This window comes from Petaurus breviceps, unplaced genomic scaffold (genome assembly GCF_028583685.1).
Source record: "Petaurus breviceps papuanus isolate PSGF00001 unplaced genomic scaffold, PetGlider_PUasm1.0 179, whole genome shotgun sequence".
In the NCBI taxonomy this organism is placed as follows: domain Eukaryota; kingdom Metazoa; phylum Chordata; class Mammalia; order Diprotodontia; family Petauridae; genus Petaurus; species Petaurus breviceps.
In genome coordinates this window covers 1159432-1185661 of record NW_027185779.1, presented here as the reverse complement: position 1 = coordinate 1185661, position 26230 = coordinate 1159432, and the positions used below count along the sequence as shown (strand labels likewise).

Sequence of the window (26230 nt, the reverse complement as noted above, 5' to 3'; positions counted from 1 at the left end):
ATAGATCGCAATGGTTAAGCCTTCCTGACTGTGTGGTCAGCTCTCTGTTCATTATACCTCATTGCCCCTTCAATGGATGTTATATGCATTACTCTTTTAAATAGCTAAAATTCTTCTTTATGTTCTCGCATTTCTTTTTCTTGTGAGAATGGTATTATCCCCATGTTACAGATGGAGAAGCTGAGGTGAAGTAACTGGGAGCCAGAGGCAGGGATTAATTCTCCCCTAAGGTAGCTCAACTTCTCATGTACTGAACTAGAACACAAGGTCTCTGGAAATTGTCATCCCAGGATTCTCTCCATTGAACCCAGCTGCCTCATTAGCACTTAGCTGTCAAAGCGTAACAGTTCACTTCTATGCTAGTCTCCCCTTTTAACCTAAATGGTAGATAATTAGGCTGTTGGGTTTTTCCTTCCCCTTGAAGAGTAGCTCTGGGATCAATGTTGGAAGTCCTCCTTTATGGCAGTACATTTTTATTTTTATTTTTATGCTATGAGTATGTGTGTGTGTGTGTGTTGTGGGAAACAAAAAGAGGGGAAGCTGATGAGAACTGCAGAATTTCATGAAGGATTTGCTGACCAGACATCACCAAGCTAGTTAAACGAGGCCTGAATGTGAGGTCTGAATATAATATAAATCTCACACATTATTAACTCCAATGACGTTGCCATAGTACAACATCAGTAGCTAAAGTTGAGATGTCATGTTTTGTTATATAACCCCACTTTGTTACTAAATTCCATTTCAGAAAATCACCCCAAAAAATCTCATAGGTGTTAGATAGAGGCAGTGTGGTCTAATGGGTAGAATGTAGGACTCAGAGCCAAGAATCCAGAACCTGCTTCCAACTCTTCTTACCTGGGCAGACCAATTGCTTCAACTCTGTGAGTCAGTTTATTCATCTGTAAAATGAAGATAATATTTATAGTGCCTACTTGGCAGGGTCATTGTGAGGGTTAGGCAAAATGCTCTGCAAGCTTTAAAGCACAGTGTAAATATCAGAGTGCTATTTTAGGTATGGATCTGTGATTACTTTGATGTAAGGAACTGTCAGTGAATAAAAACTCCCTCAACCAAAGAAGGCTTCTACCATCTCTGCAGCTCGTAGTCTTGACAGTCACAGTGGTGTGAGACATTGGGAAATTAAGTGACTTGACCAGTGTCAGATAGTCAGCATGTATGAGAGATAGGACATGAACCTAAGTCCTCCTGGCTACAGGACTGACTCTCTCTCTCTCTCTATCTGCTATCTTCACACTGCCTTCCTCCAATGCCTAAGAATTTATAAGTAGCCCTAAGTGCCATTGGAGAAAGTTCCTCTGAGAATGCCCATCAATCAGGAAGGAAATGGCTAAGCAATTTATCGTATGTGATTATGCTGGAATACTATTGCGCTATAAGAAATGATGATGGAGAGGGGATTAGGAAAACCTGGGAAAACTTACATGAACTGATGCAGAAAGAAGTAAACAGAACCAGAAACAATCTACACAGTAATAGCAATATTGTAAAGAAAAGCAACTATGAAAGACTTAATGATTCTGATCAATACAACCATCCCTCGTAATTCTAAAAGACACATGATGAAAAATGCTGTCCTCTTCCACATAGCGAACTGGTGGATCCAAAGTGCAGACTGAAGCATTTTTTTTTCTTTTTCTTGCCCCTCCCTCCAGAATATCAAATGCAGAAATATTTTTTTTACACGGCTTTATATGTGTAATGGGTATTATATCCTTTGCCTTCTCAATGGGTATGGGAAGGTGAGAGGGAGGGAGAGAATTTGGAACTGAAAATAAAATAAAATTGAATAATTTTTTTAAAATTTCATAAAAGGAAAACTACTCTTTAAAAGCCAGACGATGGTAACTGCAACCATTCTGTTATGCTCTAAGGCTGGTTAAGGGTTCTGCCCACTATTCAACGTGGACTTCTCAGTTATTGTTACTGTAAATACATGAGTGAGATCTTTATTGTTGTTCTGGGTTCCAGAGCAGTGATGATTTGTCACCTGTCTTTCTACCCCCAGTGCTCACTAGAAAGCAGATATATCAGTATGGAAGAAAACTTCTTGTAACTGGCCTCTTATACATATCACCCTTCTATGCCAGGAAGCAGCAGAAGAGAGTAGAAAGCACAGTAATACCATGTTATTTGCTTGGGTCTCCTTCCCCTGTGTCATCATTATGTTGTGGGGGGTTGGTGTGCCCACAAATCATTGTCTCAGTTGGAATTCATCTTATTTTTCTCCCACCTTTTAAGTTAGAAGTTCCCACATTACACAAAGGACCTGGGCAGATTTTTCTCACACCATTTAACCCTTACCTAGAAAATTTAAAGACTTTATTATGTGACACAACCCCTTATAGGCCCATCATCTCCTTAGTTTGGCATTAAAACATTACTCCCTATCACACTCTCTGATCTCCAGCCATATTAACTACTTGTTGGTCCTCAAACTCAGTTTGCTATCTGGGACCTCAAGGCCTTTGAATAGGTTGGCCCCCATGTCTAAAATGTATTCCCTTCTCATTTCTGCTGCTTAACTTACTTCAAGGGATATTTTGGGTATCGTTTCATATGAAAAACTTCACTTGAGTCTCTAGTCTTTAGGGCTCTCTACCTCCTCATTATCTTGTTATCACCTCTGTGTTTACATGTTACAACCTATAATAGACTATAAACTCCTTGCAGGTCGGGAGTTTTTATTTGTTATCTCCAGATAGCATTCTCCTTGCAATTCTCCATAACTCTCAACTGGTGGCATCCATAGCCTTCTTCTGCTGATCCCAGCTGCTTATCTGTCCTGCTTCTTTTGTAACTCTTTCTGTATGTTCCAACAGTAAGGAACCTCCCTGCCCTCAACTTCATACAGATCTCGATCATGTATCTGGTGGAGTCTGGACGAAATCATAGTTGAATGTGCTCTTTTCCACAGCCCCAGGCATTGTGTTTCCTAACCAAATCAGCTCTTTGCATGAGTCTAGAAGCTTGCTAAAAATAGCCCTATGGACCAGGAGGAGGAAACCTCCTCTGCTCTGCTGCTTATATTTGAAGAGCCCTTCTTAGATTTTGTGATTGTCTTATAGTACAAGGAGGCTTTTAAAATTACAATCATCAAATCTTTATAGTCTCAGAAATATTTTGTATAAATGTTTATCAAACCTAAAAAAATTTGTAGAAGTCAAATTTTATATATAGCCAAGAATCAGAGATTCATAGAACATTAGTGTTGGAGGAACCTCAGAGATGAATTGATCTAACTCCCTCCTTTATTTTAAGATGAGTAAACTAAGACTTAGAGAGAGAAGTTTTGTCTTGACAGATGTTACACAACTAGTTAGTGGTACAGTTGTTGTTTAGTCATTTTTCAGTTATGCCTGACTCTTTATGACTTCATTTTAGGGTTTTCTTGGCAAAGATGCTGGAGTGGTTTGCCATTTCCTTCCCTTGCTTATTTTACAGAGGAGGAGACTGAGGCAAACAGTATTAAGTGACTTACCCAGGGTCATACAACCAGTGCCTGAAGCTGGATTTGAACTCAGGTCTCATCCTGACTCCAGGCCTGGTCCTCTATCCACTGAGCCACCTAGCTACCCTAGTGGGATAGACAGGACCAGAATTCAAATCTCCTGATTTCTAGGACAGTGCTGTTGACCTCTCTTTCCGACATGCATGGTAGCTCAATAAATACATCTATTCCGCTCATTGTAGAGTGAATAATTGGGAGGGGGGAGATAGATTTTCAGAGCTGTAAGGGGCTTGAGAGGTTAATTAGGTCAATGCCCTCCTTACTGCAAAAGTCCTTTTTATAATATCTCTGACAAGTAGTCATCCAGCCTTCTGCTTGCATATATCTAGTGACAGGGAACTCACTTCCTTAGAGAGAATTCATTTCCAATTTTAAGAAAATTTTTCATGCCAGTGACCTAAAATCTATTTTCATATATAATTCTGAGTAATTTTAAATTAGGATCACAGGATTATAGATTTAGAATTGAAAGTAGCTTGAGAAGGCAGCTGGGTTACTTTCTTCATTTTGTAGAGGAAGACAATAAAGTCCAGAGAGGTTTAAATGACTTGGCCAAAGTTGCACAGGTAGAACCAGGATTCAAATCCAGGTCCTCTTATCCTGAATCTATTCCTCTTCCTACTGGTTCCTTATTAATTTGCTGCTTGTTATTTACTCAGTAACTATAGCTCTAATAAGGTAAGAACACTATTATAGACCTTAATGTATCTTGAGATGCTAATAGTCAGGGCAAATAACATGAAGAAGCAGATGGATACTGCCTAACATATGGACTTGCCAGTGTGAAATGGCTTTAAACTTGTGGGATTTTAAAAGCTAAGCAAGTTTAAGGCTTGGGTGCCTTTGAGCTCTGCAGCCTACTGCGAGTATCTTGTATTTTAAGCTCTCCCACTGAAAACAGAGCCTACCTCCTCATCACTGCTTCCCCAGCTCACTTTATTTAGAAAGAGTTTCTACATGGGCTGTTCAGGCTCAGTCACCTGGGAATGGAACTCTGCAGTTTTACACCAGGGAGGCTAGCATTTGAGGCCTTGAACTATTACCTCCTACTCTGGGGATTTAACAGAAAGAACAACAAAATCAGAAACTGAAAGCAAACCTGCCAGACTTATAAGAACCCAAACTTTGAATGCAGCTGAATATCCACTTAGATAGATCTATGAAGAAAGCATCCCCTGGAGAGTGTCATTTACTCCCTAGTCCATGAGTAATGACAGCATGAGAACTATTACCTTTAGTACAACTAGGTTCCTTGAGTCATATAATTTAGAGCAGGAAGGTAATCTAGTACAACTCTCATTTTGCTGATGAGGAAACTCATACGCAAAAGAGGAACTTGTTCAAAGTCCCTGAGATATGAAGGAGTAGATTTGACTCTAGGTCCTTTGATTCTAAGCCCTGTGCTTTTTTTTTTCCACCAGATAGGATGGCATAATTAAGGTTTGCAAAAACACATTGTATATTATCTCATTTGATAGAATGCTGGAATCAGAAGCAAAAAGAGGTAGGTTTATAGAATGTAAGATTTGGAGTAAAGAAGAATCTAGGATTCAATTTCTACCTCTGTGTGACATTTATTAGCTACAGGACCCTAAGCAAATAACATTAGCTCCCTAGTCACTTTCCTTATCTGTAAATGTGGATGGTAATACTTGTAGTACCCACTTTATAGGATTTTTATGAGGCTCAAATGAAATAGAACACAAAGAAAGTGCTTTGCAAACAAGGGCCCAATTTAAATGTTAGATATGTCATGGGGAATACACATTTTCATGACAATTTTTATTTTAGACAGTGCTTCATGATCTTCATTAATTGTCTTTCCAAACAGACTTTTAAGCTGGGCAGTAGAAAGCTACTTGAAGATAAAATGATATTTCTTTTTTGTATTTGTAACTACAGAACCGATTGCCATAGGTACCTCATTAATGTTTAATTGTGTGGAATAGGCATATGCTAATGTTGCCAAACTACAGACTGCCCTGCTCTATTTACTGTGTGACCCTAAGATACTTAAACCTTCTAAGCCAAAGTATTTCTCATCATGGGAACAAATGAGTAAGGAATTTGTGTTGTTATTGCTTATTCCCAAGAGAAAATTGAAGAAGTGAATGAATGTGAACTAAACTGTTTTCTCTCTTGTGTTTAGGTCAACATCTCTAACTTCAGCCTGGTAATGGAGTCTGACATGGGCAATTTCATGCCCACAGGTCTAACATTCACTGGAAGTGATAAAGCCCGGGCTATTATAAAGGAGGTTATGAACCTGCTACAACCCATAAATATCACCCAAGTCTTTGAGGGTGGAGAAGGAACTGACATTAACTACTGGATCCAAGCAGGAGTACCTGGTAAGACTGCTTGATTTGGGAAATAGGAGTTTTGAATTGAAGTGGAATGAAGTGAACTCTACAATCACAACTTTTGAAATTCTAAAGCTGTGTTCCAATATGACCAGTTGGAAATGCCAGAGGTGACCCTACTTACTGTTGGTGTAGTTAGCTGCCCTGAACGTTGTGATTTGAGGAATATCCAGGAAAATCTGCTGAACCAAAATACCTCCCATAACCTAGATCCCACATGGCCCCACCATTCTCTTGGGATCCCAGCCTTCTGAGCTTAGTGAAGAGCTGGACATGCAAAGAAAACCAAAAACATGATTCCTGTCTTCAATGAGTTCACATTTTAATGGGAAGAGACAACATGCAAACAATGAAATGCATACAAGATATATACAGTGTAAATATAAATCTCAGTGTATACAGTATAATTTTCAGAGGGAAGCACTAGCATTGGGAGGGAGTGGGGTGACTGAGACTCTCTTACAAAGGGAGAATTTGAATTGTGACTTAGAGGAGGCCAGGAAAGCCAGGAGGTGGAGGTGAAGAGGGAGACCATTCCACCTATGAGAGACAGCTGGTGAAAAGACAGTCGGGAGATGGAGTATCGTGTGTTTGAAACAGCAAGTTGTCCAATGTTATGTACGACAGAGTATGTAGAAGGGAGGTAAGATATAAGGAAACTATAAGTGTAGGAAGCGTCCAGGTTACAAAAAACTTTAACAAGCCAAACAAAATATTTTATATTTGATCCTGGATGATTTCTTAGTTTTGTTTTGTTTTCCTTTTGAATCAAGTGGTATAATGAATAGAATGCTAACAGGACAGCCTGGGTTCAAGTCTGGCATCTGATACCAATACTAGTTTTAGTAATAGCTTTGATACAGCGTTTACTACATGACAGGAACTGTGCTAAGAGCTTTAAAAACATCTTGTTTGGTCCTTGAAACAACTTTGGGAGGTAGTTGCTATCATTAACCCCATTTTATAGATGAAGAAATTGAGGCACAAAAAAGTTAAGTGACTTACTTAAATGACTTAACACAATGCCACCTATAGTTTTTGTGACTATGAGCAAGTCTCTTAATCCCTGTGGGCATCAGTTTCCTAACCTGTAAAATGGGAATAATAATAACAACTAGCTCCCAGGATTGTTGCAAGGAATAAATGAGATAATAATTGTAAAGCACTTAGAATAGTGGCACATTGTAAGTGCTATATAAATGTTAATTATTACAATTATTTTTATTTATTATAATCTATTGTTATTTATTTTTATTTATCATCCATAGATTATTATTTATTATCATCTATAATTATTACTATTATCATTATTATCAACTATAATTATTACTACTTATTATCATCTATAAAATAAGGGTCCTTGGACCAAATGGTCCAATGGTCTAAGGTCTCTACCAGCTCTAAATCTCTGATTCTATGAGTTAAGGATCTTAATAGAAAATGAGGGCACATGAGCCAATTGAGATAAATTTATTAAATATTGTATGATCATGATTTTACACTTTAAACCCTTGGCCACAGAATTAGAAGGCAGGGATACAGACTGGTTCCTGGAAGCCTTTTGGGCATTGGTTCTTACCGATCTGTCTTTCCTACTCCAGTGCCCATGTAGAAAGCAAGTATATTAGTACAGAAGAAAACTTTCTGTAACATGAACTCCCTTCTACCCCCAAGAAGATGCAAGAGAGGGCAGAAGATGCCCTTTGGTGACAGCATTTTACTTAGGCCTCCTACCACTGTGTCATCATCATGGCATGAAGGTTGTTCAGAGATGTTTTCCTTGCCCAGCACACAGCTTTGGTTGCTATAGTACTCTTACATCCTGCATGTAACAACATAGGATCAAGTATCAGTAACAGCTGGGAGATCATATTAAGTCTCAAGCTGCAGCTTCTTCAAATTTTCTTAACTGAGCTTGTTTCCAGGTCCTGTCTCTAAAGGAAAAGGAGTGGAGGGGAACAAGCAGCTTCATACCTTCCTGCCCACCAGAAACTGAGGTTCTACTTTTAATAGTTTTTTTTTTTATTTTGTAATCTCATTTCAATTCAATTCTACAAACATTTAATTAAGCGACTATGGACAGTACTGTGAGAGGCAAGAGAGATACAAAGAAAAAGGAGCATATCAGCCCCTGCCCTCAAGGTACTTACATTCTATTGCTGTTTTAGAAAACATTTCTACAGCTAGCTGACCCACTGGATAAGAGTGCTGGACCTGGAGGCCAGAAGATCTGGGTTCAGATTCTGCCTCAGACATTCTAGTGATGAGACCCTGGGCAAGTCTCGTAATCTCTGTCTGCCTCAACCTTAAATGGGGATAAGGGTAGCACCTCTCTCCTGGGGATGTGAGCATCGAATGAGATAATGTCTGTAAAGTGCTTAGCACAGTGCTGGTGCACAATAGATGCTTAATAAATTCTTATTCTCTTCTCCTTCCCATCCCTATTATGTGCACTGTGAAAGACCTTAAAGATACCAAGAAAAAAATTTCACAGTATCAACCCCTACCCTAAAGGAGTTTATGTTCTATTACTGTTTTGAAAAGCATTTCTATCATTACAAAGATTTCATAACTACATGAACAAATAACCACTCCCTCCCCTCTTTACATATGCAAACAACGCAGCTATTTTTTTATTTGTGAAGTAGATTTCACCAGCAGAGTACAATGTGTTTTAAGTTTTTTGTGGGGGAGGATGGGGGATTAATGGCTCATATTCTACTTGTGACACTGTAGATTGCAATCATATTTTTGGCTTTAAGGCTTAAAATAGTCTTTCCCAACTAAAAATAGAATGTTATCTTAAAAAAAAAAATACAGGACCCGAATTCTTTTCATTCTTTCTGTGTATATATGTTAACCAAAACTTTGAGATTGTCTTAAAGGAACAGTCCTGTTCGTAGCACTAGTAAGTATATCATTTAGACCAGACATCTCAAAGCATCTCAGGGTGTGAGTCAATCAAGAAGCATCTATTTCAGGGGTGGCTAGATGGCACAGCAAGTAGAGCACTGGCCCTGGAGTCAGGAGGAACTGAGTTCAAATTTGGACTCAGACACTTAACACTTACTATCTGTGTGACTTTGGGCAAGTCACTTAACCCCAATTTCCCTACCTTTCCCCCATCCAAAAAGTAAAAAAAAAAAAAAAAAGATGAAGCATCTATTTGGTAGGCACTATGTACCAGGAACTCTACTAGGTACAATGGATACAAATGTGATTTGGGACAGTCTCTCATCTTGAGAACCTGACCCTCTCCTGGAGGGATAGAACAATTTTGTGCATAAATCAATAGAGAACATAGACAAAATAAGTACAAACTTATTTCAAAAGTGGGACACACAGTTAGGAAAATTAGGAAAGGCCTCTTGAAAGAAGGTGGCACTTGACTCAAGCCTAGAAAGGAGCTAGGGTTTCTAAGATGTAGAGATAAGAAATGAGAATATTTTAGGCATGGGGCAATGGTGAATGGCATTTTGCAAAGACACAAAGGTAGGAAATGAGATGTCAAATACAGGGGAAAACAATTAGTCCAAGTTGGCTAGAACTAGACTATGTGAGAGGGCATAATGGGTAATTATCCTGGAAAGATAGTCTGCAGTCAGTTTGTGCCAAAGAAGTTTATATTTGACCCCAGGGGGCCACGGAGATCTTCTTGGTCAGGTAAATTAGATGGTTGGTGTCTTTAATTACTGTCTTTCAGTGACATTCAGTAAATATCTAGGAAGAGTCTAAATAAGAGTCAGATGGAATCCCTGCCCTCACTGAATTGTTATCAGGTACTGTGATCATTTCTCATTAGTTCTTCTGTAGTCAGTCATCAATTTAGTGTCTGGTCAGTGCCATTTAAATTATGCTGAAGAATTATTTTTCTGAAATCCTAGCTCTTTAACTGAAAATTTCTTAAGATGAATGAATTAGTGTGCAACCATTAAATAAGCATATGCAAAAATCTAAATAAATTCATTTGGGCAAAATTTTGGTAAAATATAGGAGGGTTGGGAAAAGGGGGAGGGGGTAATCATGATGGCTAAAATGAGCTAGAATCATAGAATTTTAGACCTGGAAGCCGAATTGGACATCCTATTAAATCGTATCCTTTCATTTTATAGAAAAGTTAAATAATAATTCCCAGTTTATAGAAATTATCAATGCTTAATCTGAGGCCAGAACCCTCATCTAATGACTCAGTCTTTGTGCTGGTACATTCTACTATTGGAGACCATCTGTGGAATGTACATTTCTAAGATGTCTGTCTTTCTCACCAAACTGGATTGCTAAGATGTGGTCCTAGCATGGTTGTTATTGTTTTTATGTAGAGCTTGCACAAAGCCAGATTCATTCAGTAGTAATAAATTGCAATTACTGACCTGTTGGTAAATCTCATTAAATTGCCAACTTAGATTTGGTTTTCTGCTTTAATGAAACTGAGATGTGTGAAGCTTCATGGGTACTAGACACCCTCCACTCCCATGAATGCATGATTGGGGGTTCGGGACTAATGACATAATATTTAATGTTATTCGAATTACTTTTAAGTTTCTTAATGGATACATTTCTTCATTTCCACTGCTATAGAGGATTTTAGTTCATCTAAATAACTGTTGGGTTTTTTTTCATCTCCCATTCCCCTCTCTTTCTTTATATGGGGAAGCCTATTGTAGTCAGTAGTTCACTTAAAGCAATAAATGTTTTCCTGGAATTCTCTGTAATTTCCTATTGAGTCCTATGATGGGAACTGGATGATTGCTGTTTTCCCCTTAGTTCTTTTGAAACTCGTATCGAGTATTTCAAATTTTTTACTATTCCTAGAAGTTAAGATGAGGCTGCTTTGGTTGTGGTTATTATTCCTCACTGAAATTTCAGGAACTAGAAATTTGAGAAAAAGATGAAGAACAGCACTTAGTCTGAAATAGAAAATTAAAATGTACCAATTGGGTGCTTTTTCCCCTTGGATACCTAATGTACTCTGATGGCTAAAATATAAGCATTATTATGCATGTAAGCATACTGACTCAACTGTCATTTGAAGAGTTATTCACCCAACCTTTCTTTTTCCTTTTGTTCAAAATCAAGCCCTTTCCTTGAATGGTTTTTTGTTAAGACAAAGAAACTCTCCAGTAGTGAAGCAAAGTATTATCAAACTGTGAGCTGAGAACTTTTCAATTCAATTCAAAATGAAAATAGTTCCTGCCTTTAAGGAGCTTTCATTCTACTAGAGGAAAAGTACATAAATAAATATACATTAATACAAAATATATTCAATTCATATACAAAGTATTTTGGGAGCAGCAATTATGGGAAGATCATTGAGAAAAACCTTAGGTAGGAGGTAGCCTCCTGAGCTAAGCCTTGTGACTATAGCTAGGAGTTCCAAGAGTCAAAAATGAGGGCAAAAAGCCTCAGAGACAACCTGTGAAGAGGCATGGAGATGGGATATGGAATGTTGTATCAAAGGGACCATAAAAAGCAGATCAGTTTGACTGGAGCATAAAGTGTACAGTTACAGGTGTTGTGAACTAAGTCTGGGAAGATGGATTGGAAGTAAATTATGAAGGACTTTAATTCTCTAAATACTAAACTGTAAAGGTTTTATCCTAGAGGCAGTGGACAGCCACTAAAGTTTATCATATGGTAGAATGATTTGGTTAGATCTGTGTTTTAGGCATGTCATTTTTGCAGCTGGGTAGAAGATAGATTGGTGAAGGGAGAGACTAGAGGCAAAAAGACCAATTAAGTCTTTTGCAATAGTCCAAATTAGCAGAAATATGGACTAGTGAAATAGCTATGGGAATAGAGAGAAGAGGACTGATGCAAGAGATGTAGAGATAAGACTGACAAGACTTGGCAACTAATCCAATATGGAGAGTGAGGAAGAGGAAAGAATCTAGAATAATACCAAGGTTGAAAACTGGAATACCATGGAAGATGGTGGTTGCCCCCCAAAGAAGTAGGAATGTTAGCAAGAAGGGTGTTTTGGGGAAGAGATAACTTCTATTTTGGTCATGTTGAATTAGAGATGTCTAATAGGTCATCCAGTTGAAGTTGTCCAGAAGCCAACTGGAGATGTAGACCTAGAGACAAAGGCTTGATAGATGTATTTGGGAGTTATCTGCATGAAAATGGTAATTCAGTCCTTGGGAGTTGAAGACTCCAATAAAGAGATTGTAGAGAGGAAAGGAAAGGAGAAAAAAGAGAGGAAAGAAGGGAAGGGAGGAGAGGAAAGAAGAGGGAGGAGAAGAGAAGAGAAGAAAAAAGAGGAGAGGAAATGGAAGGGCAGAAAGAAGGGAAGGGAAGAGAACCTTAGGATACACCTATACATAGATGATAATCCACCAAAGGACACAGGAATGATCAGACAGGTAAGAGGAGAACCAGGAGAGATCACTGACACAAAAACCCAGGAAGAGAGTAGGCAGAAAGCGGTGGCCTGCAGAGAGGTCAAGAAAGATGAAGACTGCAAATCAGTGAATGACATTAACACTGGTGTCCTTGAAGAGAAAAAATTCAGCCAAGTGATAAGATCAGGAGACAGATCACAGAGGGAGAGAGGCTATACCTGAGGTATAGAAATGGCATTAAAGAAAACCAAGACTCAGAAGCAGCTGGATTGGATTATGTATATATAGTGGAGATCCATGCTGGCAGCAATACAATTGTAAGGTCTTTGAAGCACTAATAGACAAGGCAAAGGAGAAGTTACCAAGGGCATAGAAAAAAAATCTTAGATTTTATTAGTACAAAAAAGGCTACCAAGAGAATATGAATAACTACTGACCTATGTGACTAATTTTCTATCTATGCAAAATCTTTATGAAAGTCATTTTTATACAAATCAAGGGCAAACTCAGTTATTAGAATTATTAAAGAACAAGAGGCTTTTGCAAGTGATATTCAACAGTAGAATTCATCTTTGCCATTTTACAATTATCCAAAGATGTAGAAGATATAAGATTCCATTGTGTTTATTGTTTGTTGATTATGAAAAAAAAGCCTTGATGTGCTAAAACAAAACACCACCTTACAGGTTCTTTCAACAGCGAGGTGCCTCTCATCTATACATCAAAATTATTTAAGATTCCTTAGAAGATATGATAACAGAAATAACCCTTCCAGTGACCCTCTAATAATAAATGTCAGATAAGACATAAAACAGGGAAACGTATGCTTGCCAAAAGCATTCACCCCTGTGATAGAAGAGATCAATGTGGAGTCAGGTCAAAGAGGGATTATTCATGGATAGTGAAGTCTTCCAGATGCTACTGTTTGCAGATGACATTGGGGTGATTGCACGATATTTGTAATTATTCAGTGGAGTCTGTCCTATGTATTCACCGTGGAAAAGCCAAAACGATGAAGGATGTCTATTGTCAAAATTTCAACGTGCATTTGGAGAAACACCCTAAAGAGCTCATTCATCAGTATCCTCATATCTATCTGAGCTCCTCTTTCTATATCACACACACACACACACACACACACACACACACACACACACAACACACACACATATGCATATGTATTTATATGACAGTGAAGACTGACAATGATTTGGACCCAGAGTTAATCAGGGGAAGGAAGACAGACTAAATTACCTTAAGGAAATTGGAAAACTGCTTTACTGACCTCAAGTTTTCTGTGAAAGCCAAGGCCCATCTTGCTACTATTACATTCTACTGGAGTTACTGTATGCCAGTGAGACATGGAATAAAGTTGCCTCTGAAGAATGAAAAATTAGCACAAGTCAGAGGGCAGTTAGTAAAGAGTTATCCAGTGGTTATAAGCTTGCCACAGCATGTAATCAAAGAAGAAGAGGACTGAAAGATGTTATCAAGGAATTGTATAATAAAAGGAAAAGGTCACTTGGTAAGAATGAAAAGATGATAGACAACCAAAATGTTGTATTCCTCTCAATATATGGAGAAAGGGAAGAAGGTGACCAACAATGTTCCTATTGGGAACTAATAGTTCCCAATTAGTTCCTATTGGGAGCTAATGGAAGGGCACGGACAAGAGTCACACAGTATGAGCAGGATAGGTTGTAGTTAACATCATTGTAGGGAATTCCAGTATCAATGAAACCATGAATCTACTTGACTATTAAGTGATGAGAAGCAGAAACTCGAAAAATCCCATCGTACTCAATACTGGCCTGATTCTTAAAGGAATTACCATTCTAATTTCTAATTATTTTTTTCGATGAGCTAGTTAAGAGCAAAGAGGATCATAGCAAAATAGCCACAGGAATGACTTAAGTGTTGAAAAGTACTTTGTGGGTAAAAAGTAAACTGGGGTCATCTGACCTGAAAAAAGAACGTTAGAGAGAAGCTTAGATAAATGATATTAATTGGACAGTTTCATGAGGCTAAAATGCCAATGGGTACTATCAAATTGACTAAGCTTTGGGATGGACAGACTGAACCAGAAATGCAATCAGTACTGTGACTATGTCTGCATTTTGCCTCCTGGTCCTGTTCTGTTTATCCTGTCCTATATCTTTGTTGCAAGAGCTTTTTTGCATGCCTTAGCATCTTGAACTTGGACATAGCACCGACTCCCAGATGCCAGCCTGGCCAGGCTTCTTGGTTTATACTTCTTTGCTTCTAGTTCCAATCTAGTCCCTTATATCCCCAGGCAAAGATTACACTTCATTGCCTGGATGTTTCCCTAATCACTCACAAATTTTGGTCCAGCTGTAGGCAGACCTGACAGTGTTGTTTGGCTCCAAAACAAATGACTTGCAGCTTATGGTGACAGAATTTCTTGCCATAATGCAACTCTCTCACCCCCTAAATCTTACCCTGCCCTGCAACTTAGCAAGCAAACCTGTTAACAAACACTACTTAATAAGGTTGCCACTTGGAAGGCAGCAAACTTCTTGGTTTCAGTAGGACCCTACCATGCCTGCCATGAAGTTTTGTCATAATTTAGTCCATTTGTCTACACAGAACATGCCCTTCTATGAGAACTGTAGTTCCCACTTATGTTTGTGGTTCTTTTCCTGCACTTACCCTACATACCACAATTTCTGTGGTATATAACTACCTAGAAGAGTTGAGACCACCCAGGCTAACTTCTGTAATATCCTATATACATTCAAAATGGTTTAACCTACGGTACTACCTGCTTAGCCCCCTCACAGACTCAAGTTCCAACTGTGGAGGTTTATACTGGTAATTTTCCTCTATGCCTTCCTCATGCCACCACTCCTTTAGAAAAGTCACAATTGCTAAATTTAATTCTGGACTATGTATTTATTTAGTAGATCCAGGAAACAGTTTTAGTAAAACACTTATTCAGGATATAAATGAATTTAATGAATGAATGGTGACAGAAAACTGTATTATAGAACATTTCCAAACTGGTGAAATCTCATCTCCCTTTTCCCCAGAGTAGTTTGGGAAAAGACCTTCTCCAAAGATTTATAGCTATAATGGGGAAGACATTTTTTTTCTTCAAATACAGTTAGAGTTTAGTGCCTTCAATGTAAATAAGTTTGGTGTTCCTGAATAAAAACTGCACCCGACTGTATCTACAACCCATCTCTTTCAGTCTATTCTCTCTAAAACTCCTTGCTTAATTTTCCTCATCATTCACCTAATTGCTGATACCTCTGTGTTTCCTTCACTTATCTTTCCCTCCTTGTGGTCACAAAACTGGTAGAGACCTCTCTTCTTCACCTTCCTTCAGACTCCACCCACCATCCATAGATGTCCTATACGTATACATCCTCAGGGGAAATGGGGCCTATGTTCTCATCCAATAAACATACATGCTCTGCAGCAAGGCATCTTGGGAGTTATAATTTTCTTACACTAGGCAAGTGTTGTTACATCCTTCTTCCACTTAAAAAATAATTTACTTCAGGCGTGGCTAGGGCCCTGCCTCAAAATGGATAGAAAGCAGACTACAAAGACTCTGGAGTCCTACTATCCTCAGAAGGAGGAACCAAACTCAGAGGGAGACAATGTGGACTCCACACCCACAGCTGAAACAATAACAGGGAATGGGTCCCAAACACAGAAAGCTCTACTAGATGAGATCAAAAGGAACTTTGAAAACCAAATGAGAGAGATAGAAGAAAAAATGAATAATTCTCTCAAAACCAAAATTGCAGTATTAGAAAAACATTATAATGAAGAAAACATCTCTCTAAAAAGAAAAGTGTATGATATGGAAAAGGAGATCCAAAAATTAACCAAGGAAAATGATTTGCTAAAAATTAGAATCAACCAAATTGAAACAGATAACTCTATGAGGAACCAAGAATTAGTCAAACAAAACAACAAGAATGAAAAATTAGAAAAAGAGGTAAAATACCTCAATGGAAAAATAACTGACCTGGAAAACAGATCCAGGAGAGATAATCTGAGAATCATAGGCCTACCAGAAAATCATGATGAAAAAATGAGCCTGGACAACATTCTCCAAGAGTTCATTAAGGAAAACTGCCCTAGATCCTATAACCTGAGGGTAAAATAGAAATTGAGAGAATACACTGGACCCTTCCTGAAAGAGATTGAAAAGTCCTAGAAATGTTGTGGCCAAACTCCAGAACTACCAGGTAAAAGAGAAAATACTTCAAGCAGCCAGAAAGAAACAATTCAAATATCGAGGATCCACAGTGAGGATCATACAGGATTTGGCAGCCTCTACACTGAAAGATCAGAGGCAGTGGAATACAATTTTCCAGAAGGTAAAAGACCTCGGGCTACAACCAAGGATCACCTCCCCACCAAGACTGAGCATATTCTTTCAGGCAAAGAGATGGTCATTCAACGATATAACAGAGTTCCAAACTTTTCTGATGAAAAAGCCAGAGCTCAATGGAAAATTCAACTTCTAATTACAAAGGGGGGGGGTAGTTAGTAGGGAGGGAAGAAGTAAGGGGGAAGGGAAACAAAAGGGAGAGGGGCTGATAAGGAAGCGGTGATCAAAAGGAAAACTCTTAAGGGGGCGAAGGGAGAAGGGGGAAAAATATGAGCATTAACAGAGGAGGGAATAGGATGGAGGGAAAGAAACAGATAACAATCATTACTATAAATGTGAATGGAATGAACTTTCCCATAAATGGAGACAGATAGCAAAATGTATTAGAAATTATAATCCTACAATAGGCTATTTACAAGAAATACATCTGAAAAAGAGGGATACACACAGGGTAAAGGTAAAAGGCTAGAGTAAAATATATCATGCCTCAGCTAAAGTAAAAAAAAGCAGGGGTAGCAATCCTTATCTCAGATGAAGTAAAAGCAAAAATTGACCTAATTAAAAGAGATAAGGAAGGAAACTATATCCTGCTAAAAGGCACCATCGAGAATTAAGCAATATCATTACTTAACATATATGCACCAAGTGGTATAGCATCCAAATTCCTAGAGAAGGTAAGGGAATTAGAGGAAGAAATAGATAGCAAAACTATACTAGTGGGAGACCTTAATCTCCCCTTCTCTGAGATTGATAAATCCAACCTCAAAATAAACAAGAAACAAGTTAAGGAGGTGAATAGAATTTTAGAGAGGGTAGGTATGATAGATGTCTGGAGAAAACTGAATAGGGATAAAAAGGAGTATACCTTCTTCTCAGTGGTTCATAGCACATACTCAAAAATTGACCATGTTCTAGGGCATAGAAACCTCACAATTCTCTGCAGTAAGGCAGAAATATTAAATGCATCCTTCTCAGATCATGATGCAACAAAAATTATATGCAATAAAGGGCCATGGAAAGACAGACTAAAAACTAATTGGAAATTAAACAATTTAATCCTAAAGAATGAGTGGGTCAAACAAGAAATTATAGAAACAATCAGTAATTTCATTCAAGAAAATGATAATAATGAGACAACATACCAAAATTTGTGGGATGCATTAAAGGCAATTCTTAGGGGAAGTTTTGTGTCCCTGAGTGCATACATGATTAAATTAGAGAAAAGGGAGGTCAACGAATTGGGCATGCAATGGAAAAACCTAGAAAAAGAACAAATTCAAAATCCCCAATTGAATACTAAATTAGAAATATTGAAAACCAAAGGAGAGATTAATAAAATTGAAATTAAGAAAACTATTGAATTAATAAATAAAACTAAGAGCTGGTTTTATGAAAAAAACCAACAAAATTGATAGACCCTTAGTCAATATGATTAAAAAAGAAGAAAACCAAATTATGAATATCAAAAATGAAAAGGGTGAATCTACCTCCAATGAAGAGGAAATCAAAACAATAATTAGGAATTATTTTTCCCAATAGTATGCACATAAATTTGAAAATATTAAGGAAATGGATGAATATTTTAAAAATACAAGTTGCCCAGATTAACTGAAGAGGAAGTAAATTACTTAAATAACCCCATCTCAGAAAAAGAAATTGAACAAGCCATCAGTGAACTTCCTAGGAAAAATGAAAAAAAAAAAAAACTCCAGGGCCAAATGAATTTACTAGTAAATTCTATCAAACATTAAAGAACAATTGACTCCAATACTCTACAAACTATTTGGGAAAATTAGTGAAGGAGTCCTACCAAATTCTTTTTATGACACAAATATGGTACTGATACCTAAATCAGGAAGAGATATAGCAGAGAAAGAAAATTATAGATCAGTCTCCCTCGTGAATATAAATGCAAAAATTCTAAATAAAATACTAGCAAAAAGACTACAGCAACTTATCTCAAGAATAATACACTTTGATCAGGTAGGATTTAGTCCAGGAATGCAGGGATGGTTTAATATTAGCAAAACCATCAATATAATTGATCATATCAATGACAAAACTAGCAGAAACCACATGATCATCTCAATAGATGCAGAAATGCCTTTTGACAAAATACAACATCCATTCCTATTAAAAACACAAGAAAGTATAGGAATAAATGGAGCCTTCCTTAAAATAATAGGTAGCATCTATTAAAAGCCATCAGTAAGTATTATATGTAATGAGGAGAAGCTAGAAGCATTTCCCATAAGATCAGGGGTAAAACAAGGGTGTCCACTAGCACCCGTCATATTCAATCTGGTACTAGAAATGTTAGCAGTAGCAATTAGAGAAGAAAAAGAAATCAAAGGAATTAAATTTGGCAAAGAAGAAACCAAGCTATCACTCTTTGCAGATGATATGATGATATACTTAGAGAATCCTAGAGAATCAAGTAAAAAACTACTTGAGACAATAAATAAATTTGGCAAAGTTGCAGGATATAAAATAAACCCACATAAATCCTTGGCATTCCTATATATTTCCAATGAAATTCAACAGCAAGAGATAGAAAGAGAAATCCCATTTAAAGTTACTGTAGACATTATAAAATATTTGGGAATATACCTGCCAAAACAAACCCAGGACCTATATGACCACAACTATGAAACACTTTTCACACAAATAAAGTCAGGTCTAACTAATTGAAAAATTTCAATTGCTCATGGCTAGGTCTAACTAATATAATAAAAATGACAATTTTGCCTAAATTAAATTATATATTTAGTGCCATACTAATTAATTTACCAAAAAACTACTTTATAGGGCTAGAAAAAATAGTGACAAAATTCATTTGGAAGAATAAATGGTCCAGAATATCAAGGGAATTAATGAAAAGAAATGCTAGGGAAGGTGGACTAGTTATACCAGATTTCAATCTGTATTATAAAGCAGCAGTCATCAAAACTACTTGGTACTGGCTAAGGAATAGAGGATTGGATCAATGGAATAGATTAGGAACAAGAAATTCAGAAGTCAATGACTATAGCAATCTATTGTTTGATAAACCCCAAGACCCTAGTTTTGGGGATAAGAACTCACTATTTGACAAAAACTGCTGGGAAAACTGGAATATAGTATGGCAGAAACTGGGCATAGACCATTATCTAATACCATATACCAAAAACAAGTCTAAATGGGTGCATGATCTAGGTATAAAGGTTGACACTGTAAGCAATCTCATAAAACAAGGAATAGTTTACCTGTCATATTTGTGGAGAGGGAAAGATTTTTGACTAAACAAGAATTAGAGAACATTATAAAATGTAAAATGGATAATTTTGACTACGTGAAATTGAAAAGCTTCTGTACAAACAAAGCCAATGTAACCAAGATTAAGAGGGAGGTGGGAAATTGGGAAAGGATTTTTACAACCTATGTCTCTGACAAAGGACTCATTTCTAAAATATACAGAGAATTGAGTGAAATGTATAAGAATACGAGTCATGGGGGGCAGAGCCAAGATGGCAGAGTAGAAGCACGACCTTCCCATGGCTCCGGCTTCCACCCTCCCTAATCCATGTAAAAAGGGGACTCTAAACAAACTTTGGAGCTGCAGAATCCACAAAATGACACAGAGAAGCTAACCTCCCACTGAGGACAGCCCGGCAGGCCAGCAGGAATCCAGCACAGTGCTCTGGGTGCCAAACCCACCCCACTCCTAGGGTTTAGCCCCAGGGCGGGCCTGACCAGCCACCAGCTAGAGGGACTCCAGATCTGCAGCAGCTGTGGCTGTTTCCAAATTTATCAACACATAGATGCGAAGGACAAAGTGAGAGGTCAGTGCAGTCTGGACTTTGGGACCTGTAAGTGGGAGTGCATGAGATGCTGGCACAGCCAGCCAGTGCCATGTGGTGGCTTCAGCTCCTGGCCTGCAGAATGAAGGTGGACCAAGCATCAGTCAGAGGGGTAATCATTCTTGCTTTAACTTGCTTGGATCTGGATTGCAGTCTAGGGTGTGTGTCCAGCTTGCCAGAGTGTGTGGAGACCTCAGAGAGGGCACCCATCTAATACCTCCGGCAGCTGAGAAAACCCCAGCATTTGGGATGAAAGCTCCCCTGTCTGGTGGGAGAGTCCTACTGTGGCAAAAAGCTCAAAAGTCAAGTAATTGAGTGGCAAAATGAGCAGGCAAAGGAAACAAAGCAGACAGAAGATTCCAACAATAAATTCCTATTTTGGGGACAAAAAGGAGCAAAGCATGGAACAGGAGGAAAACAGTGAAGTCAGAACTCCTGCACCAAAAGCTTCAAAGGAAAATACAAGCTGGTTACAGGCCATAGAGGACCTTAAGAAGCAGATAAGAGAAGTGGAGGAAAAATTGGGAAGAGAAATGAGAACAATGCAAGAAAATTATGAAATGAGAGTCAACAGCCTGACTGAGGAAAATAATACCTTAAAAAATAGACTGACTCAAATGGCAAAGGAGGCTCAAAAAGGCAATGAGGAGAAGAATGCCTTAAAAAGTCAAATTTGCCAGATGGAAAAAGAATCTCAAAAGCTCAATGAGGAGAATCATTACTTCAGAATTAGATTGGAGAAAATGGAAGATAATGACTTTATGAGAATCAAGATGCTGTTAAACAGATCCAAACAAATGAAAGAATAGAAGGCAAGGTAAAATATCTCATGGGAAAAACCACTGACCTAGAAAATAGATCCAGGAGAGATAATTTAAAAATTATTGGACTGCCTGAAAGCCATTACCAAAAGAACCTAGAAATCATCCTCCAGGAAGTTCTCAAAGAAAACTGCCCTGATAGAGGTTGAAAGAATCCACAGATCACCTCCTGAAAAAGATCCCAAAAAGAAAACTCCTAGGAATATTTTAGCCAGGTTCTGGAATTCCTAGATTAAGGAGAGAATATTACAAGCAGCCAGGAAGAAACAATTTGAATATTGTGGAAACACAATCAGGATAACCCAGGATCTGGCAGCTTCTACACTGAGGGATCGAAGGGCTTGGGGTAGGATATTCTGGGGGGCAAAGGAGCTGGGATTAAAACCAAGAGTCACCTACCCAGCAAAACTGAGTATCATGTTTCAAGGGAAAATATGGTAATTCAGTGGAATAGAGGACTTTCAAGCATTCTTGATGAAAAAACCAGAGTTGAATAGAAAATTTGACATTCAGATACAAGAAGCAAGAGAAGCATGAGAAGGTAAACAGGGAAAAGAAATCATAAGGAACTTATGAAAGTTGCACTATTAATATTCCTACATGGAAAAACAATAATTGTAACTTATGAAACTTTTCTCAGTAGTTGAAGGGATTAGAAATATATATATATATATATGAGGGTATATGGGCATATGAATACAGATGTGAATGTGTGAATATATGTTTACAGGTATACATAAATAGAGGGCACAGGACCAATTTAACAGGAAGGAATGATACTTAAAATGTGAAATTAAGAGGTGAGAGAAATATAATGAGAGAAGATGGGGAGAGACAGATTGGGGTAAACTATCTCATACAGAAGAGGCAAGGGAAAATGGTTACAATGGAGGGGAAGAAAAGAAAGGCAAAAGGGAATGGGTCAACCTTATTCCCATTGAATTTGGCTTGAGGAGGAAGTAAAATACACACTAAATTGGGTATCTCACCCTCCAGGAGAATAGGGGGGAAGGGGATGAGAGGGGGGATGATAGAAGCGAGGGCAGGCTCAGGGGGAGGGAAGTTGGACCCACCCACTTTTGAAAAGAGACAGGATGAAAGTAGAGAATAGAACAAGTGGGAGGTGGGATAGGAGGGAGGGAAATATAGTCAGTCTTTTACAATATATCTACTATGTTATTGTTTTGCATTAGCCACACATGTACAAGCTATACTGAACTGCTTATCTTCCCAGTAAGGGTGGGTGACAAGGAAGGAAGGGAATGAATATGGAATTGAAAGTTTTAAAATCAAATATTCAAATATATATAGTATATATATATGTATATATATACTATTATTAATACCATCTTTCATGTAATTGGGAAATAATATATACAGGCACTGAGGCATAGAGATCCACTGGAAAAGTCAAAAGGGGTATAGGAGAAAATATGGGAGAGACCAGATTGGAGGAGGGGATATCCTGCAGGACTGCTATTTTGGGGTGGTGGGTAGGGGAAAAATGGGGAGAAAATTTGTAACTCAAAATCTGGTGGGAACGAATGATGTAAATCAGAAGTTAATAAAGCATTCAAAAAAATTTAAAAAAAAGAATACAAGTAATTCCCAAATTGATAAATGGTCAAAGGATATGAACAAGCAATTTTCAGAGAAAGATTATAGATATCTATAAGCACATGAAGAAATGCTCTAAATTACTGTTGATTAGAGAAATGCAAATCAAAACAACTCTGAGGTACCACATCTCACCAGTCAGATTGGCTAAGATGACAAAACAGGAAAATGACAAATGCTGGAGAGGATGTCGGCAAATTGGAACACTAATGCATTGCTGGTGGAGTTGTGAACTGATCCAGCCTTTCTAGAGAGCAATCTGGAATTATGCCCAAAGGGCTATAAATAATTTCATATCCTTTGACCCAGCAATAGGTTATATCCCTAGGGTTATATCCCAAAGAGATCACAGAAGTGGGAGGAATACCCACATGTACAAAAATGTTTATAGCAGCTCTTTTTGTGGTGGCAAAGAATTGGAAATTAAGGGGGTGCCATCAATTGGGGAATGGCTGAACAAGTTGTGGTATATTCATGTTATGGAATGCTATTGTGCTATAAGAAACGAGGAGCAGGTGGACTTCATATTTACCTGAGAGGCTTATATGAACTGATACTGAGTGAGAAGAGTAGAACCAGGAGAAATTTGTACACAATTCCAAACACAACGTATGTGTTATGACCAACTTTGATAGACTGGATTCTTCTCAGCCATGCAATGATATAAGTCAATCCCAAAAGACTCATGATGGAGAGAAATGTGTGCATCCAGAGAAAGAACTAGAAAGAACTGAGTTTATATCCAGATGGAAGCAAAATACCTGACCTTTTTCCCTTTATTGTTTGGTTTTATGTCCTCTTTATCATTTTTCATTCCATCTGATACAATCTGTCTTTATAACCTGACTAAGGTATAATGTGAAAATATTACAGATCCTATACTTGACTATTTGCTGCCATGGTGGGGAGGGGAGGGAGGGAGACAAAATGTGAAACTCAAGGAATTGTGGAATTGAATCCTGTAAACTAAAAGTAAACAAACAAATGAATTAAAAAATAACTAAATAAATAAGATGTAAAAAAAATAATAATTTGCTTCAGATTACACTGAGTGTACCTGTGTAGTCCTTAAGCATACCTCCAACTGTAGGCCAACCATAACAGCACTGTTAAGGGAACCCTGGAGTATAAACAACTGTCTCTGACCATGTTCCTACAATTTCCATGCCAATAGACCTTTTGGGAAGCTGGAAGAAAAGATGGCAGTCTCCTTCTTTATCACTCAGATAGCTAAGTCCTATGCCTTGATTTCTGGGGTTAGCATCCTTAACTCATAATCTTGCTGTGTTCCATGAGTCCTTGGTGTGACAGGATTGTCTTGATCCTGAAGTATGTTCTCTGTGAATCTTCAGTTACCATCACTGATTGTAGCTAAAATAAAGAATGCATTTATAATAGGGGTTGGGCACATACCTGTTCCTCCTAATATGGATCCACCCACATGGAAGACACAAGAGACCTGCTCTGAGAGACTAGAAATCTAGAGCATGTATAGACATTCTATGATGATCTGCCATGTGGTTGAGAGCAGTCTTTTTCCATTGTCAGCAATGTTGGCATCTTTAAAATGTGCTGATAGCAATGGCTTCATTACTATCTGGGAGTAAAGGATTACTAGTGAGTAACACCCTGCAATGGGATGAAGGCTGCCTCTTTCCTGCCTCCCTCACCCCAGCCTTAAGCCAGAAAGCTCTGAGAGTGGGTCTAGGGCAGCCTTTTTCTTCATTCTTTAATGTTCTGTTTACTGGGAGTCCTGAGGATCTTGGAGTCCGGAAGTCTAGGCTGGATGTTGCAACCAACCTAGCAGTGATGCTCATAAGGAGCATGGACAGGGGTGTAGTATCCCAGGGAGGCTTTGAATTTGGACTTAGTGATACTAATACTATGTAAGAACTGAGGGAAATTGTGAACCTAATTCCCCTCTGCACTCCATCCTCACCTGGGATCCCACAATTGGGGTGGTAGGTATGTGTGGGGGGGTGAATTATGCTCCCAAAGTTTTGAGGCAATGTTTGTTCTTGCTATTATTTTTTAAGTAAATATCCCTTTGTAAAGGCTAATCTGATAGTAATTGGCTAAATGGAAGTGGGGTGCTAGTCACCGGACTCCACATGTGGACACATTTAGTAGGGACTTGAGCCAATTACAAAGAAAAGGGACTCCCCATGTCCTTCAGGGTGCCAGAGAATGCTGAGGAGGAAGGCACAGTTAAAATGTGACAGATCTGTTCCTCCAGGGAGTGGGGCCAGAATCAAATCATGTTACACATAATTCATAATATCCATAATACTACAATGTAAAGGTGCTCTATCTTATACCAAGTAGACTGGCAGGCATGCAAGCCCAATGAGAATGTAAAGGGGCCAGTGTAGAATACCACAGAGTTGGTATAGACCATGCAACCATTGCCATGGCTTTGATATTTAGAGAAACCTCTATTGAAAGGGATTGTATATGAGCCTGTGATCTGACAGATTTGGCAGAGTCTAATGGGAGCACAGTGTATTCCTTCACTGATCAGATGGGCTCACTGATGCATAGGGGTATAAGGTACCCAGTAACCACTATCTTATCATAATGGATGGGTTTTCATAGCTCAAGGACAGTATAAGCTATGCTGTTTAGGCTTGGTTACTCAAGATGGACAGGCCACAGGGGAGAATTCTGGCAAAAGGTGATCCATTGGAGAAGGAAATGGCAAACCACTCCACTATGTTTGCCAAGAAAACCCCCTGGACAGTCGGTCCACAGGGTCACAAAGAGTTGGACACAACTCAGTGAGTAAACAACAACAAACCACCATGACTGGGGATCAAGATGCATAGTAAGTAATATAATACTCCCTTCTTTTCACAACTGTTATTCAATGAGTGTTTGCTGAGTGCTTACTAAATTCATTGCATTGTATTGGTGCTACAAAGAATGCCTAGAAATGATGAAGACCTGATCTCTTTCAATGTAAACTCTTACCTATGACTCTAAGAAGTTGTAGTGACCATACCCTAGTAAACCATCTTGGCAAATGGGCTGAAAAACCTGAGGGTAACAAACAGGCTCCAAACTTGTCAGTGAGTTAGGATGATGTCTACCCCAAGCATGTGAATACTTCCTCTTAATGAAATGGGCAGATTGTTCCAATGGTCGTGAAGGTGGCTGAAGGAGGCACTGTGGAGCAAATAGAGTTTGGTCAGGCATTGAAGATGTCAAGATTGTCCACTGCATCCCAGACCATCACCGTTGTCTTGACTTATCTTTGCCACTGGACTCTGATGACTCTGGAGGAAACAGTGAGGCTAACAACTTTGTGCAGCTCTGCCTCACTCAAATCCAATTCACGTGCAAGTCAAA

The 26230-nt window shown here is 38.4% G+C and overlaps 1 protein-coding gene and 1 long non-coding RNA gene across 4 annotated transcripts in view; one reads left to right on the top strand and one right to left on the bottom strand.

Moving 5' to 3' along the window:
* The window catches only part of LOC138160090 (uncharacterized), an 811791-nt gene that overhangs the window by 589973 nt on the left and 195588 nt on the right, over positions 1-26230 (bottom strand). The window lies entirely within an intron of this gene.
* The window catches only part of CPQ (carboxypeptidase Q), a 545251-nt gene that overhangs the window by 437452 nt on the left and 81569 nt on the right, over positions 1-26230 (top strand). The window contains 1 exon segment of the mRNA XM_069086586.1: positions 5682-5883. Within this exon segment, the coding sequence (XP_068942687.1) occupies positions 5682-5883 (202 nt within the window).